Below are 17,174 nucleotides of genomic sequence, written 5' to 3' on the forward strand. Positions count from 1 at the left end.
CGTCGTGCTTATGCAAATTGAAACATTATAATTGTGAGATCTGGCATAATTTTTTCTGTAGGAACCATGCCTCATGCAGTGAATTGTGCTCTTGGAACAAATGGCCTTACGAATAGTTATTGTTTGTGCTCGTCATTTCCTCTGCAGTCTCTGCCCTCTCTCTGTTTTCTGCTGAGTCGCTTCCAAATTTGAATGTAGAGCTGTTGAATTTCCAGTGGTGTTTCCATATAATTCCTTCATAACAAAGTAAGGGAATGTGGATAAAAAATACCGTTAGTAAGAGTAATATAAAAGAGAATTAAGTGAGCTGGCCAAGCTGAGAAAGGCAGAACTTCTGTGAAATCAAGAGAAGGGTGGCTAGGAGTTCAAGGGAGGTGATTATGCCCCTCTACTCTGTTCTCATGAGACCCCCCCCCGGAGTCCTGTGTCCAGCTCGGGGGCCCCCGACATGAGACGGGCACGGACCTGCTCGAGCGGGGCCAGAGGAGCCACGAAGATGCTGGGGGGGCTGGAGCAGCTCCCCTGGGGGGCCGGGCTGAGAGAGTTGGGGGGTTCAGCCTGGAGAAGAGAAGGCTCCGGGGAGCCCTTCGAGCAGCCTCCCAGTACTTAAAGGGGGCTACAGGAAAGATGGGGGGGGACTCTTTATTAGGGAGTGTAGGGATAGGATGAGGGGTAATGATTTTAAACTGAGAGAGGGTAGATTTAGATTAGATGTAAGGAAGAAATTGTTCCCTGTGCGGGGGGTGAGGCGCTGGCCCAGGGTGCCCAGAGCAGCTGTGGGTGCCCCCTCCCTGGAAGGGTTCAAGGCCAGGTTGGACGGGGCTGGGAGCCCCCTGGGCTGGGGGAAGGGGGCCCTGCCCGGGGCAGGGGGGTTGGAACCAGATGATCTTTAAGGTCCTTTCCAGCCCGAACTGTTCTATGATTCTATGAAATGTAAAGATTTGTCAGCCTTCATGTAAGTAGATCACAAGATTTGAAAGCAGTTTACTGTGTTTGTTTTTTTGGTGTGACTCTTGTATCTGCATCTGTTCCAGGATAGATTTATGACTTTTCATAATGTGTAAACAGATTACTTCCATGATGTGCACTCATACCATTTCTCATTTTGCTCTCTTTATTAAAACATCAGGATATGAATTTAAATCCTAGGTCATATGCAGAGTACTATTTTTTCATTATGAGTTTGACAGTCTCTTTGGATCCCTTTGGAGCATCATTCATGTCACAAAACTGGTAGCCGTTGTTCTCACAGTTTTGTAATTTGCACAGGGAAATAACTTCTTTCCCTCCCCTCCCCCAAACTCTGTTCTGTCCCTTACATGCCATTCTCTACTAGGTGAAACTGGTGTAATTTATCTGTTCTGCCACTTTCTGCTTCTTCAGTCATTTTGAATTAGAATGAATGAATGTTTGTGTGTGTGTGTATATAAAAAAAGCAATAAAAGTTGGTACATTAGCCATTAGTACCTGTCTGAAAGGATGAAGACATTAGTGGTCTTTTTTTTAAAGTAGAAGTAATATCATTATACATTATATAATAATAATAAAGTAGAAGTAATATTGTTATACGTTATGTGAAATTGTGTCTGGGTCAAACTGTGCCTTCATTATTAATGTCTTAGTTATCTGCTCTGTACTGTATCATCACGACTCTTACGCTGGCAATATTCTCTTTTGCTACTTTAGTTCAGGTGTGAGTCTGCTTTTGTTTGAGAGTGGATAATCCATAGCATAGAGATTTTAGCAGTGGCTGGTCATTGGGGAGAACAATGCAGTTTTGTAACCCATTTCTCTAAAATTTTATGGCTTTGTAGTATTTTAAATACCGCCTTACTATAGAAGGCAATTTCTGCTTTAGAGTTCCACGAGGGTTTACAAATTACTCAAGTTTTCTGTCTTTCTGACAGTTGGGGGGGGGTGGAAATGGGTGCAGCCAAAAAGTAAATGCTAACCTGATTTGTTCAGGCTCCATCTAAGAGGACAGGGAGGGGTGATTCTGCTCTGTTCTGGGGGGTCGGGTCAGGAATGAGCAGAGCTCATGGACAGGGCATCTCCCACCCCCCAGTCCCAGAGGTGTCGGCCGAGGGGGCATAGCCAAGGGGCAGGAGGGGAGATCATACTTTTCTTGGCAGCAGCAAGCTGGAGATTGGCTTGACCTGTCTCATCAAATGGCACTCTAATTCAGGTGCTCTGAATCACCTCTGGAAGAGCCTACTTATGTCTGAATTATGCTGGAACCTTAAGGAGGCTGTCTATCTAAATTATGCACCTAAAGTTAGACCCCCAGTGAGTTACTCCCCACTGATAGTCAAATCCTTCCTGCCATTTTTTTTTTTTTTCCCTTTTCTCTTTTAACTGGTACAGTCATTTTAAAGCAGTGATTTACATAGTTGAATGGGGTGAGCATTGGCTTGCGACTTGATATTCATTGTGAATTTGAATATTAGTATAATGTTGTTAAAATATCTGAAATACCCTGCTTGAATATGAGAAGGTTTTTTTAAGAATTAGTTGCTTTTCCATTTTGCATTTTAGTTCCAAATTTTGGAAGAAAAATATACTTCAGGAATTTCCCTAAAATTCCCCTGAGATAGTATGTGGGTTTTTTTTTGGCAAATAGTAGCTTTAAAGCTTATGTAAATGTAGTTTATCTTATGAAATGCTGCTTGAATTTAAGGATAACAAGTAACTTGGTAATCACGTTAGAACTTGTTCTTTTATTCCAGATATAAACATGCAAACTGTATTTAAAATGTTTCAAACCCACTTTTTAAAGAGTTAATAACTAATAATGGCTCTCTACAAATGCATTTTAGGGGCATGTAAATTCACAGCTTCTGGTTTGCCCACCTCATTTAATATTTCAGTTAAGCTGTTGGTAATAGACCAATTGTAAATTGGGTTATTTGATTTCATCATCGCATTAGTAATTGTCATTTTACTTGGATCAGTGGGGGGTTTTTTTCAGTAAGTTTTAATAATTTGAAAGTTTTAAGTTGTGTTTATGTTGCAATAGTTGTAACTTTTACATAGGTTTAATGCCATTGCCCTGTTTTGGAGTTGACATCAGCATCACATTCCATTGTTTGTGTGAGGAAAAACTCAGCTACTGTTAGCATTGGCAGTATGGTGGTTTTACCCTGGGCCTGTGGACGAATGAGTTTTGTGGCAGTTGGGGGGAAAAGCCTGCAAATGATCTAGTGCTTCAGTTAGGGTACAGAGGAACTTGTGGCAGCACGTACTCTTTATCTGTATTATACCATGTACATACAGTATATATGTAGCAGCAAGTGATGTATCTCTGTATCACAGTTCTGATGACCCCATTTAGTAATTGCTCTAATTGCTGCAATGGGTTGTATTTTCACAGGCACAGTTAGTTGATCTGAAGTCTGAACTGACAGAAACACAGGCAGAGAAAGCGGTGTTGGAAAAGGAAGTGCATGATCAGCTTTTGCAACTCCATGCTGTTCAGCTTCAGCTACACGCCAAAACTGGTCAGAGTGTTGATTCTGGGGCTATTAAGGCAAAACTGGTGAGTATGGTGGCTTGAATAGAGAATTATATTATACTCTTTCCTCTCCTGACTGAAGTTCTTCCTTGGAAGGTACAGATAAGCTGATAACAAATTTTCACATTAAAAATGTTAGAGTTAACTTTTTCTTTTTTAAATAACCTCTATGGCTGGTTGTTAGCAACCATTAAAAATAACATAAATAACATCAGAATAATGGATAGGAATTTAAGAAGTTGTTTTTACATAAACTGGTTTTTAGTGGTTTCTTAAATAAGAAAATATTTTGGTGGTTTATAAAGCTGTTATGGAGACAGAAGTTGCAAAAGCTAATAGCTTCCAATAATATACAGATACAACCAAGTCTTCATGTATCTTAAAGCCTAAAGTGAGGTAAGTCTGTTATTTTTATTGTAGTTATACTCTGATAAGAGTAAGAATGGGATTGCTTTGCCATACAGAGAGAGGGTAGATGGCATCACAGTTCTCTCTGTTGTCGTTCTTTCTCTTTAAGAATGCTACAGATGCATATACGGTGCTATCCGTTCCTACATGCAGCAGACTGTCATAAAAGAACTTGATAAACCACTGATAATTTTGTACAATATGTTTTTTAGAAAGTTAGACCTTTACAAAGCCCGCCAAAAGTTAACAGTAAATAATCTGTGCAATTAATTGGCATTAACTGATAACGAGAGTGTGGTCTGCCTTGTTACTAGCCGCAACACAGATTCAGGCTCTACTATTAAAACTTTGTAAATTGGAAACTAGAGTAATGTGGTACAGATTGGGGCTTCTAACTGTTGGCATAAATCAAAGCCTAGTGCTCTGGCTGGTTTTAAAATTGCTTCAGAGGTTGGTTACAAATACATACTCCCAACATATGTGGGACAAGAGATTAGTCTCCTCTGCTATTTTGTCCTGTTAATTAATGTATAATAAAGCACACTAATAGACTAAAAGGCTTAAAGGCTATCTAGGCTAATCACTGAATAACAGGAGGAGCTCAAATTCTTCCTGTTTCAGATCCAAAAGCTGTAATTGAATGAGAGCTACATACTTGCATATTCAGTATAAGGGTATTTTTTTCTGGATTGCCTGGCCATAATTTATTCTGTATTATAGTTTAAACATGATGAAATTTGTTTAGAGCTGTTAATAATTCTTATGCCTCTGTAAATAAGCATTAGTTAACTATCACCAGCATTTTGTAAGTGTTAGGCTGCAGGTTTACATAGCAAATTTTTTAAGCCAACACATCACTGTGAATTATTTCAGTCCCTAAATTTTATTAGTGAGGCTTAACTTCTGAGTGCAGAGAGTAATACTTTTAACCTTCTTGTTTTTCCTTACCTTGTTATAAACAATTTCTAAAGATATATTTCATCTCCGTACTATTGACAGCAGTTTTTCTTCCTATGGGTGACAATAAATACATTTTACTTGCATTGTTTCAGATTTTTATCTGTGTTGAAATTGAGTTTTATTAACATCCTAGACTGATATTCTCTCCTTAATTCTAGTTAGTTCCTCTTTTTTTATAAACATCAGGGCTAATCTTCTGAGTTTGCTTTACTTTGCCTTCAGGGATTTCATGGTTTTAATGAAGAGAAGCTCAGCTTTAAACTGTTCTAGATGCAGAAAGCTATAAAGGTCTGGGATGCTTGAACAAGCAAAACTGAGGCTGCTTAAATGACGGGAAAATGGGAAACCTGAGTTTTGGGTAAATAAAAACTGTCATGCTGACCTTCTGGCAATCGGAAAGCCTCAGGACAAAGGAGGGCTGTGTCAACAGAATATATGATGGGGAAATAAAGATCTGTACGAGTGAACTTCCTGCTTGCTTTAACGTCACCTGCTCTTCTTTTGTACATAGACTGTTAGCATAAATGTATACACTACACACTGTAAAACTGTACATAGTGGTGAACTAAGAGATTTGTAAATGTTTCAGATTGCAAAGCAATTGATAACATCATGTAGGTAGTTTAGGCCAAATCCCTTTTTAGGAGTGGTGTATCTGCTTAGTCCAAGAACAGTAACTCTTTGTAAGAATATGAAGTTGCCTGATTGAATTATTTTTTTTCTTGAGTTCTACAGCTGATATATCTAATTTGCTACTTCTTTCTGTCCTTTATGTCCTCCTTGTAATACATATTTTGTTATTCTTTCTGAAAGGAGAAAATTTATTACCTGTATAACAGATGTTATATTACAGAGTGTATTTCCTATGATACTTTCAAAACTGGTTTCATGCATTTCACATTATCTTGCTATTCTCTGTAAAGGTTCTTGGTATTTTATGGCAAAGTATTGTTTTTAATACTACAATAAGGTTAAAATTTTAATAAGATTTTTAATTCAATTTTCACTGCAGAATACTTAAATTGCTGCTAAGTACACTTATAGCAGTGTGCTTGTTCTTTATGCCTTCTAATAAAATAATTTACTTTCAAGTAATTCATTTATGTTGCATTTTCTTGACGTTCCTATTGACTGTTTCTCTAATTATGGAACTCTTTTCTTCTGTCTTAAGTCTGTCCTTTCTGTGGATGAAATGGTAAGTATGGTAATTGCCTTTTTTTTTTTTTTATGTTTAAGCAGTGCTTTTGTTTTGTGCAACAACTTATATATATGTTGACCTCAGAAACTGGCAAAACAGATCTGGCTTGTTCCTTCTTCCTGTCAGTTGTCAGGATGCTGTGTAAAGAATTTTCTTCCCATTTTAGCTTTTCTTTTCTAGTTTTGGTGCCCTCTTTCCTAAGTCTGTATGTGTTTTTATTTATTATCACCTCAAATTAGCTGTGTCGATATCTGGCAACTTGACATTCTGAAAGATTGTTCTGGCAATATCTCAAAAAATGCTAAGGTGCTACACAATTTCTAAAGCATAAACACTGTACATATTTCAGTGTAATATAAAGTATTCTATGCACTGTATTTAAAAAAATAATAATAATCCTGTCAACTTTTCCTTGCTTTTCCCTTTCTCAGTTCTTTCTGTGGGCATGATTTAATATGATTTACTGGCTTATGTAACAGCCTGAAGAGTATAAACACGATAATAGATAGATAAGAAGAAAAAGTGAAGCAAAGTTAACTTCTATCTTTCAGTCCTTCACAGTGATAGACTTGAAAGGTTTTTAAACAGCTTTTCCACTTTTATTCTGTTATGTACCTTATCATTACTCAATATTTGCTCTTTGAAAACCCATGAGATAGCTGGTAACTGTAAACTTTGATCTTCAACATTGCAGTTGCATTTTTTTTTTTTTTTTTTATATTCCCAACAGAAAATATATTTTTTGCTATTTTGCAGAACCTGTGCAGTACTGTGGACACTAGAAAACATGAAACTATTCCGTAACTTCCTCAATTTTTTAAACATTTTTGAGACTTCTGTCCCGTTTCTCCACAGTCATTCAAAACAAGACATGTTCTTTCAGTACATTTTCAGAGATTCTGTATTGGAAACCTTTTGATTTTTTTAATTCATGTGGCGATCAGTTGGAAATAGTCCAAAGAAGAATAGCTTCTGAGTATAATTCTTCACCTCAGTCACAGAACAATAGTGATAGTAATGGAGAAAACAGGAAGGAAACAATTTTGTGGGATTACATCGTTCCATGTATTTTAGGCATAACATTTACAATGCATGACTTCAAGTGATTCCACTTAGAAATGTATCATTTGAGTTTCTGTTTAAATGACAAACCAAATTCAGAGAAAATTAATGGAAAATTTCAATTATGATGAGAGTTTTTAAGCTGGCTACTTTGTATAAATAAAGTGTGCTATATTTGCTAGTGTAATCAAATATTTTGGATCACTTCAGCAGCTCACTTTTCTGGATGAGGTCAGAATTCTTCTCCCCAGTCATATTTCAGATACATCAAGGAACTCGTGCATCTCTAAAGCTTTTTTCTGAATAGAAAACAGGACTGGTACATTCTAACAAATTATTGGCAGAGATATTATGAATTTTTAGTTTATGACATTTTATTCAGTAAATAAAGCATAAAAATACCCAGTGAGGAAGCAGATGGAGGTTTGGGTGTGAATAATGTACCTTCATATGTCTGTCATAAATTATAGTCTTCATATATTTGTCAAATAAAAGATGTTCTAAAAGTGAGTACGTTCACAAACGGGGAGCCTGTACTATTTAGAGCATCTTGATGCAATATTGGCAGTATGTACGTAGCCAATGTAAGTGTTACAGGAACACTTTACCTGTACATGGACTCTCCAGCCACTGTAAAATGTGCATTATGTCTCAAGTGTGACCCTTCTTACAGCTGAAGTGTGTGGCAGAGGCAGCGCAGCGTGTTGGCACTCTTGAATTCTTGTAATTGCCTTTTGGCTACTGGCAGTATATATGAATTAAAACAGCCCAAGACCATCATAATAATAGAGAGAATTGATATCATTTTAGAAACTCCAATTCTTTCAATGTAGATTAGTCAAAATTCTTGACTTAGGAGTGATCCTGCAGTTCAAAAAGCGATTTGTTGAAGCATCATCTCACGGGACAATCCCCAACCCAAAGGCCAGGGACCAGAAGTGGCTTTGTGCGACGTGTTTTCTAACGGGCATATGGAGTCAAACCTGATCTGAAACTGGGTCAATGTGGGAATTACAGGAAGTGAAATACTGGCAGTTTTCAAGCTGTCTTTCTGCTGCCCCTCCTGAGCAGTATGCCGGGCAGTTTGTGGCCAACACGTACGCGTGTGTCATGTACTCTGTTCATCTAACCCGATAGAAGTATTTAATCGATGAAGGAGGTAGTAGAGTCCATCAAATTCAGAGTCCACTTTCTGGAAAACAGCTATAAATGCTTACATATACCTATTGTGAAAATATCTCTCTTTGGAAGGACCTACGTTGCTTAGTTTCTCCGATGTGATAGTATCAACCATATTCATGGTTGTGTATCCGGTAAAAAAGCATATTCACAATTTGGTAACAGATTTGTCTTGCCAGTTCTGTAAAGTTTTGTTTCTGTCCTATCGCTTCTTCAGTAGCACTTCCTGGGTTTATTTGTGTCACAATATCGTTGCTACAAGTACAGAGAACAGGGGTTTTTTTAGGTACTCTAAATGTCTTCAAAAATGCGGTATGGTGAACTTAGTTTTACTGCTGTTTCAGTTGACAGCCATTCTTAAAAAGAAGTGGTGATAGATCCTGTGTCTCTGTCCTGGTTTGTGGTGGGTTTTTTCCCCACTTTGTAGAAGGGATATAAAACATACAAGTAGTCGAATATGCTGCTCTTAAAGTAGATTTTGTAGAATAGCAATCTGAGCATTCTAATTCCTTCCACTCCAGTGCTCTGGGTATTAGAAAAGGTAGACTATGCATTTTGTGTACATTTGGGATGGAGCATGGTAGGAGTAATTTATATTTCCATCATTCCTTTTTCACTGCGGGGGGCAGGGAAGATGGAAGATAACTTGTTTTAAGTGGGGTTTCATTGTGGTGGGGTTTGGTTTGTTTGTGTTGATTTGTTTTTTTTAACAGATATTTTGCACTAATTTATCTTTTAAGCTTCTCAGGGTGGGCATCTTCATGTGTAGAATTCTCTGACTTTTTGTGGTCTTCAGTCTCTAATTTGGAAATGTCTCTGGATAGACATTTCTTAGTTGTTTGCATGAAAATAACTGTCATTTTAAGGGCATACAGACTTACAGAACATTTCCTTGACATCATATTAAAAATCATATTAAAATAGTTAAAGAATATTGTCAAATTGAAATATTTAGTGATTTTGTAGTTACTTTTTTATTTTAAAAATACTCCTTTCTTTGTATGAATCTCCTATTTGAACACAGGAAAGAAGGATGATATTCAGGCAACTTAAGTTTTGCCACCGTTGTGTGACAGGAAGAAGCATTGTTGTTAATTTTCATCCATGGATTTTGAATTAGTATATGCATTTTGTGCCAAGGAGTTGTAAACTAGATAAAAATCATGTCGGGGGCACAAAATTGAATGCAAGGCCTCCTTTCCTCAGAGGAGAGTATCCAAACCACTAGTTGCAGTGAGAGAGTCCCTGCTTTCATTTTCTTTTTCCTGCATGTGTGTCTTGTACGCAGGAGAGTGATTTCAGATTGTGTGTGCAGAAACAGTAAATGCTCTTTCATTATTAACTTCGATAAAAGCCTTTCAACTTTTTTTTTTTTTTTTTTTTTAAAGGAGAGAGAACTTGAGGCTAACAAGAAAGAAAAAGTGAAAGAAGCTCAGCTGGAAGCTGAGGTGAAGTTGCTGAGGAAGGAAAATGAAGCACTTCGCAGACACATAGCTGTGCTTCAGGCCGAGGTTTATGGAGCAAGACTGGCCGCCAAGTATTTAGATAAGGAACTAGCTGGGAGGTATGTGAAGTCAATGCATGCCCTTTAGCATGAAGTGGTTTTTGTTGTTGTTTTCTTCCTTTGCGTCCTCCCCCACAGAGGCAGGTCCAAAGTTAAGACTAAGCAGGAAAAGTCTCACATCTGCAGTTAGCTGAATAAAAGGAAATAACAAAAGTCCTCACAGTTCTTGCACTAGTTGCTGCGTGACTGCGTGCTGTAGCCAGATGAAAGGTATGAGTTGTATACAGCACGTTGGTTTACTCTTTTTGTCATTATGTAGAGTGCAGCAGATTCAGTTACTGGGCCGAGATATGAAAGGACCTGCTCATGACAAGCTCTGGAATCAGCTTGAAGCAGAAATACACCTTCACCGTCACAAAACCGTTATTAGAGCTTGTCGAGGTCGGAATGATCTAAAACGACCGATGCAAGCACCACCAGGACATGTAAGTTGAAAAGATGAGCCATTCTTCCATAATTTCGAGCCTTTGTGGAAAACAGATATGAGTTATTTCTTAATTTTTGTGATTGTTTTAATTTCAATATTGCGTTCTTTCAAATGTCACTTTTAAATATATAATTATTTTCTGTGCCGAAGGACAGTTCCATGCTGAATAGCATGTCCCCATAAATGACCATGAAAGATGATACAATTCCTTTGACTTACCTAGGAACATGCAGTCCTTTAGAAAACTGAGCCTCTGCTATGTGTGTGTTTAAAAATTAATTTAACAGCATAATTTTGTTACCCAAGTTTCAAAATGTGGAGCTAACTTGTTTACAGAAAACAAGAATAACAACGCTTTTAGGATTAGATTGAACCGAAATTAATTTTTCAAAAAAATTTTAAGAGCCAGATAAATTGACACTGTAAAAGAACTATTTTTTTTTTTCCCTCCAAAAGGTATGTATTTTAAAATAAAACCTTTAAAAGGCATTTCACTGTGGGTAGCCTTGTTAGAACTCACCCTTCTTGGCACATGACCTATTAATCAGCCCAGTGTTGAGTGCATAAAACCAAACATTTTCAGGAAAGTGCTTTAATTTTAATCAATTTTAAATACCTTAGTTGGTCAGATGGATCTTAGTTCTCATCTTGCTAATTGCATATAAAATGTTGGTGGACAAATATTTGTGATTTCAAGAGTATGTGTAATGGCAACAGTGGCTTAACAAAAGCCTTGATTAATTTACAAATACCTTGATTTATTTAGTCCCTCGTAATTTGGAGTTGAGTGACTTTTGTTATGGTTTGGTTTATTTTTTATAATAAAAACAATCTTGAGCAATCAGTCTCTTCCTTGGGACTGTATTACATCATCTTCTAGCATTTGATTAGTTTTAAATTGCAGTTTATCTCATAGAACTTTTCAGTAATGATCAGCATTCCTTCATGTAGTCCCTTTATATTTTTAATATGCAGCTGATTTACTACTTTTGAAGTTAAGTTCTGTGTTGTGCATCACTCGGCACTGAAATAATTGAAATAATTATTCTCATCAGGAGTGCATAGTGAGGAATCTTTCTGAGTTCATACCCTCTCTGTAAAAGAGCGCAGTAAGTTTGTCCTGTGTGGAGCTAGTCTAAAACTCTTATTGTTGATATACTGCCTGTATATGATTAAAAAAACCTCAAAGTGCAGAAATGAGTCACTTTTTGGTTCACACCTTTATATTTATGCTTTTTTTTTTTTTTTTTTAATCAAACTAGGATCCTGATGCCTTAAAGAAGAGTCAAGGTGTTGGTCCAATCAGAAAAGTTTTGCTAGTTAAAGAAGACCATGAAGGACTAGGAATTTCAATCACAGTAAATACTTGCATTTATTTTCCACTGCAAAGAAGCAGCAATTTAAATTTGTATTTGTACTTCTGTAAAATATGTGGATCAGTGAATGTATTGTTAGAACATACAAAAAAAAGCATACGCAAATGCATAGCTGTGGCCATAGAACTTGAAGACTCATTTTGATAGATTAGGAAATAGGTAACTGCTACTTTATGTAAAACTTATGTTTTCAACTTATTTTTAGGGTATAGACACTTCAACAGATTAGCCAGTGCTGAATTTGAGGTGTGGTAAGTCTGTAGAAGAGCAGAAACCACCTGAGAACTAACTTTCAAAGCTTAGCTGTTGTGATTGTGACTTTTTTTTAAATATTGGTATTGACATCTCACACCTCACAAAACCAGTTTTAACTTTTTACAACAAATTTTGAAAATGCTGACTATTACACTTTCATTCTAAATATGAATATTGTTTGTTGCAAGCCAATATGGTGCCTGATAGGCTTTTTCAATGAGGTTTTGATGTTGTCTCATCTGCTTGTATATAGTTTTATACTGCTGTTATTCAGAATTATGTCCTTTCACTCTTCGAGTATATATTTGGAATTTGTCCATTGTTTTGTGGGGAGAAGAGTTAAGTGAAGCATCTCATGCATTCTTCTTAAGCACGCTTTTTTGTCTGAAGCATACTTTCTAATTGTCTACAATTCAAGTTGAAGTAAGCATGTTAAAAGCAACTACCAGAATGTTGACCTTATGCTAATGGACATCTCAGTTAATTGAAATCTTCTAATCTTTCTCTTTTTTTTCTTTTTGACAGGGTGGGAAGGAGCATGGTGTTCCAATACTGATCTCTGAAATCCATCCTGGACAACCTGCTGATCGATGTGGCGGGCTGCATGTTGGCGATGCTATTCTGGCAGTAAATGGAGTTAATCTAAGAGATGCCAAACATAAAGAAGCTGTAACTATTCTTTCCCAACAGGTCAGTTGGGACCTGTTGTTACCCACAGGCACATTTAGGTGCTTCCTGTGTTCTGCCTATTGAATTACCTTGAATTTTAATGTTTTCTGTTAAGCACAGTGTTATTCTAAGCTACAGTGATTCCTGAAGGTGTATCACCTTACACTTCTTGTAATTGAAGGACAAAAATGCTGGGTCAGTGCTGGTGCAGTTAAACCCACGTATTGGCTGATGATTCTTTAATAGGGCTGATGGAAATCAGCTTGTTACATTGCCCCACAGAAATAATTCTCTAGTGACACACGTTTTATTCTTTTATGACTGAACACTTCCAGCCAAACAGTGTTTCTTACGTGCTTTGTGTTAGAATTTTCTTCCTGCCCTGCTTCCCATCTTCAGACAGTTAACAGGCACACTTAATTTATCAGAAAACTTACTCACTAGGAGTCACCGTTTGAAATATATTGGTACATAACTAAGAAATTCAGGTAACTGGTAAATCTTAGCTGCAAAGCTGTACTTGTTTAGTTGGTAATAACTTAATTGAGATACATATCCAAAATATTCAACACAACTGTAAATGTGTTTACAACAGTGAAGTGTATTTGTTTTAGTAACCTGGCTCATCTCGGTAATCCCGTATGTAGCTGTGCAGTAGTAAGTAAATCTGTAATTTTTGTTGCATTTTAGAGAGGTGAGATTGAATTTGAAGTAGTGTATGTTGCTCCAGAAGTTGATTCGGATGATGAAAATGTAGAATACGAGGATGAGAGTGGACACCGTTACCGTTTATATCTTGATGAATTGGAAGAAGGTGCAAATTCAAGTTCTAATAGGAAAGATGCAAACGTGGATGTCAAACCCTCACAAGGTAAACCTTCTAAAATGTGTTCCATGCAGTCTGATTCTGAAGTCTCAATATGCAAGCCAGTTTCTAGAAAATGCTGGGTTTATATTAATTGTAAAATTAATCTGTTAATTCAGTTAACCTACTAGTAGGCTGTCAGCTCGTTTTGGTTGGTCCCTTACTTACTGGCCTGGTTTAGTTTGATACAACTGAATTAATCTGTGGGAGTGTTTTTTGTGATTGCCTTCTCCCAAAGGTTGAAATTCAAATTTATTCTTACATTTTCCTGACTCTGGTCTAGGAGTAGTTGATTCTCCTTAACACTTCATGTTGTTGGCTTCTTCAAATACTTTTTTTTAGATCAGAGAGGTATAGAAACAGTTCCTTTTTTTTTTCTGTCATACTACGTTCTGTTAAAAATCTATTAGCTCTTATTTTAGTAGTCATTTCAGCACACTTTCCAGTTTCTGAAATAAAGCTCACTGATCTGTCCTTGCCAAGATTGCTTCTCTTCCTTAAATAAAATTTCTTTTTAACTTGCAGTGTTTGATAAGAAGCCAAGTATTGATGGACATGAAAATGGAGACCTGAGGAATTCAGTTGAAGCTGCGTTAGAAGACACTGCACCCAAATTAGCCCGTTCTGCTGAGTCTTTATCCTAAAAACAAAGAAACAAAAAATTAAACTGGACAGATCCCATATTTGGGAACAATTGATAATCAATATTGACTGCTCCAAGTTGCATATACTAGTGTAGGTTGTAAAAGGATGATTAGATGTCAAAGGGAACTGTATTACTGTTGCCTGGAAAAAAGGCGGTTACCTCAGGGCTTCATTGTGAGCAATCCTAAATGTGGAAAACTGTCTTTTGCGTGACACACAGTGGTTATCTAACACATGGCATGTGAAATGAATTTTCTTTTAATAATAAGCACCAAAGCATGGGATTTCTAAAAAGGATAACCTCAATACATTCAACTATCAATCTTACTGATGTCCCCAGGGAAGTAAGAATAAGATGTGGCCAGCTTAATTTTGACCCTTTGATGTCGTAAAGGGACAACTACTATTCAGTTTGGTGTGAAATAAGCTTTAACTCTAGAAGGATGAGGGGGGGGAATTGTACCATTGCATCCATGAGTTTTTGTACTTAGGATTTTTGAACTGTAACTTCTAAAAGAGTTTGTTGTTCTTTTTTTTTTTTTTTTTTTTTTTTTCTCAGAATAGTAAAAACCAGAACTTTCATTTGAGCAAAGACTATCAAAACCCAAATGGGACAGTGGAGTAACTTGCTCATCGTGATCCTTCAGCCCAGGGTCATTTTATGAGTAAGATTTTTGGCACTGTTTTAATGAAATCACTGCCAATTGTTCCATTTGAAATTTGCTCCAAAAGTATTTAAACAGAGTACTGTGGGGTTTTAAAAGCAAAATTAGTTTTAAAACCACTCAAAATTATGTGGGTCCTTTGGTATTTTTTTCTGAGCATCATCAATTTAGTGTTCATTCTTGAGTGGATATGGTTACTGCTAATGCAGAGTGGTTTGAGTTGGTCATCATCTTGACCTTATCAAATGCTGAGTGCTTTTGATGAGTACTGAGCATATTCATTTCACATTAAAATAACCTTTAAAGAAGTGAAAGTCGAGTGCACAGTACTTCACAGGAGGTGCTCAGAATCATACGGTGTCTGGCCCCTATCTGTGTTATGTTATGGCAGTCGTATTAACCTATAATTGTCTTACTGTTGAAACAAAATGTTACTCCTTTCGTACGAGCAGTGTATCTTAAAATAGCTTTTAATTGGTGTGCATCTAAAGGCCCACGGCATGGCTGCAAATGGGAACATTGAGGATGGTTTCTTGGCCGCTTTCTCATATTCCATTTGTAGATCTTTTGGTCAAGTGCAGGACTCTCCGCGTGCAAGTTCTACATTGTAATTGCATTTATTATTTCAGCATGCAATGCCGGCTTTCCTGTTCACTGCTCTGCAGGCTGGTGGACTGTAATGTGAAGAGATAAGATTTTGTACGTTGAGAGAGGAACTAATGTGAAAAGACGTCTTTGCAAGTTCTACTGTGCAGGATGTACACACATAAGACAAAAACCTCAAAGGCCTTTAGAGTAACATCAACTAATCTTATGTTCTAAATTGTGATGTAGAACACAGTTACTTGTCTCTCCTAGGAGCACTATATATATATGTTTATAGAAGAAGCCTAAAAATGTATATACTTTATTCAAAGATTTTGCTATTTATAAATCCCTTAACTTCGCTATTTACACGATCGTTTTGTGAGTGTGTGCGTGCGCGCATGAGTTCCACTTACTCAGTGGAATAACGTTATCTGGTTCATTTTTTATAATAGTCTTTGTCATACAGCATACTGTTGAAGGTTTTTAAAATAGTCAAAGCTGTACAGTTCTCACCAAACAGAAACTAGTATTTAAAAATAAAGCTGTGTGAAGAAGAAACAAGTCCCCAGGCATGTTTCTTTTTCTGAAGCTCCAGAAACTTGAGGACACATTAGCTGTGTGTTAGCAGATGAATCCACTGCCGTAACTTTGCATCCAGATTTGTGTTTTTTTCCCACAGTTACTCAAGCAGAATGTACTCTGAAACTGTCTGTGGGTCTGTGGCCTGGAACACTCAATGTCCTCTCTGTCAGAGAGGATAGTTCAGAGCCAAGTAGGGATCTTGTCTTTGGAAAGTCACTGCTGTATGAACTCTTGCTGCGGTTGTAAGAAATGAGACTCATCCAACTAGTCTAGGAACTTTTAAAAAAGAGAAATTTGCCTGTACAGTTTCCCTTTATTTGAAGGAAAAGGGAATTTTTTAATTTATTCATCCTTCTTTACTTCTTGGCCCACCTTATTTTCCAGTTAATGCTTTTGATCAGTTTTAGCCTGAAGTGGGAGAATGTTTCCAGAGTTACTTTTCTAACATTCCTTGTCCACCAGTTGCTCATGATACTGTGCTCTTTTCCTCATCTTCTGGAAGCTACTGGACACTTTCTCTGCTCTTACCTTATCTATTTTTAACCTATATACGAGATCAATGGAAGGAACAATTGCTGAGGAGAATGCCTAGGAGTAGACAAATCAGGTAGCAGTAAATTATCGCCAGGTTTCCTTCCCTGCAGTTTTTATAATCTTTGTTTAGAAAGCCCCGAATGGGAGGATTTTGCTCAGACACTACAGTCTGTCTCCATGTACTCCATACTTCCTACCAGCTGATTTAGCATGCTGGTTTATTGTAGTCATACTGAGATGCTTAGAGATTAATATTTAAACTGAGAAAAATTTTGCAAGTTGGGATTTCCAGATTCAATAGACAAATGTGTGTTCTTCCCTTTGTCAGTAACTGGAAGACCCAGTCCTGCTGATTCCCAGAGACTGAATGAATTAGGCTTGGGAGAATTTCTTTGGAAAGTCAGTATTCAGACTTCATCTTTATTTTTTAAAGTGTAAAATGGTTTACTTGTGTGTGTATATATATTTTTACTTAAAAAAAATAAAATAATATTCTAAAGAGAATTTTGCGAATTTTTTTTTTTGAGTAGATAATTCCGTGCCTATTAAAAAAAAAAATCTTCAGTGAGACAATTGTATTTTAAGCTAAAGGTGGACAGTGTTTGTTGGTGTCTGGGACCAATGTTAATTAAAAGCATGTAAGTTAAGGAAAGTGCTTTATGGCAATAAATTTAACTCTGATCAAA

At 36.9% G+C, this 17,174-nt stretch overlaps 1 protein-coding gene across 2 annotated transcripts in view; it reads left to right on the top strand.

Moving 5' to 3' along the window:
* GOPC (golgi associated PDZ and coiled-coil motif containing) overlaps nucleotides 1-17,174 on the top strand; it is a 28,716-nt gene extending 11,542 nt beyond the window's left edge. Inside the window, exons 2-9 of one of the 2 annotated variants that reach the window (XM_042795968.1) lie at nucleotides 3,371-3,535; nucleotides 6,051-6,074; nucleotides 9,707-9,882; nucleotides 10,142-10,307; nucleotides 11,572-11,667; nucleotides 12,466-12,630; nucleotides 13,300-13,480; nucleotides 14,000-17,174. In XM_042795968.1, coding sequence (XP_042651902.1) covers nucleotides 3,371-3,535; nucleotides 6,051-6,074; nucleotides 9,707-9,882; nucleotides 10,142-10,307; nucleotides 11,572-11,667; nucleotides 12,466-12,630; nucleotides 13,300-13,480; nucleotides 14,000-14,118 — 1,092 coding nt within the window. In that variant the 3' untranslated portion in view covers nucleotides 14,119-17,174. The remainder of the gene's footprint in view (nucleotides 1-3,370; nucleotides 3,536-6,050; nucleotides 6,075-9,706; nucleotides 9,883-10,141; nucleotides 10,308-11,571; nucleotides 11,668-12,465; nucleotides 12,631-13,299; nucleotides 13,481-13,999) is intronic. The other variant, XM_042795969.1, reaches the window with a different exon arrangement.

Source organism: Tyto alba, unplaced genomic scaffold, assembly GCF_018691265.1.
Source record: "Tyto alba isolate M040663 unplaced genomic scaffold, T.alba_DEE_v4.0 Super-Scaffold_22, whole genome shotgun sequence".
Taxonomy (NCBI): Eukaryota; Metazoa; Chordata; class Aves; order Strigiformes; family Tytonidae; genus Tyto; species Tyto alba.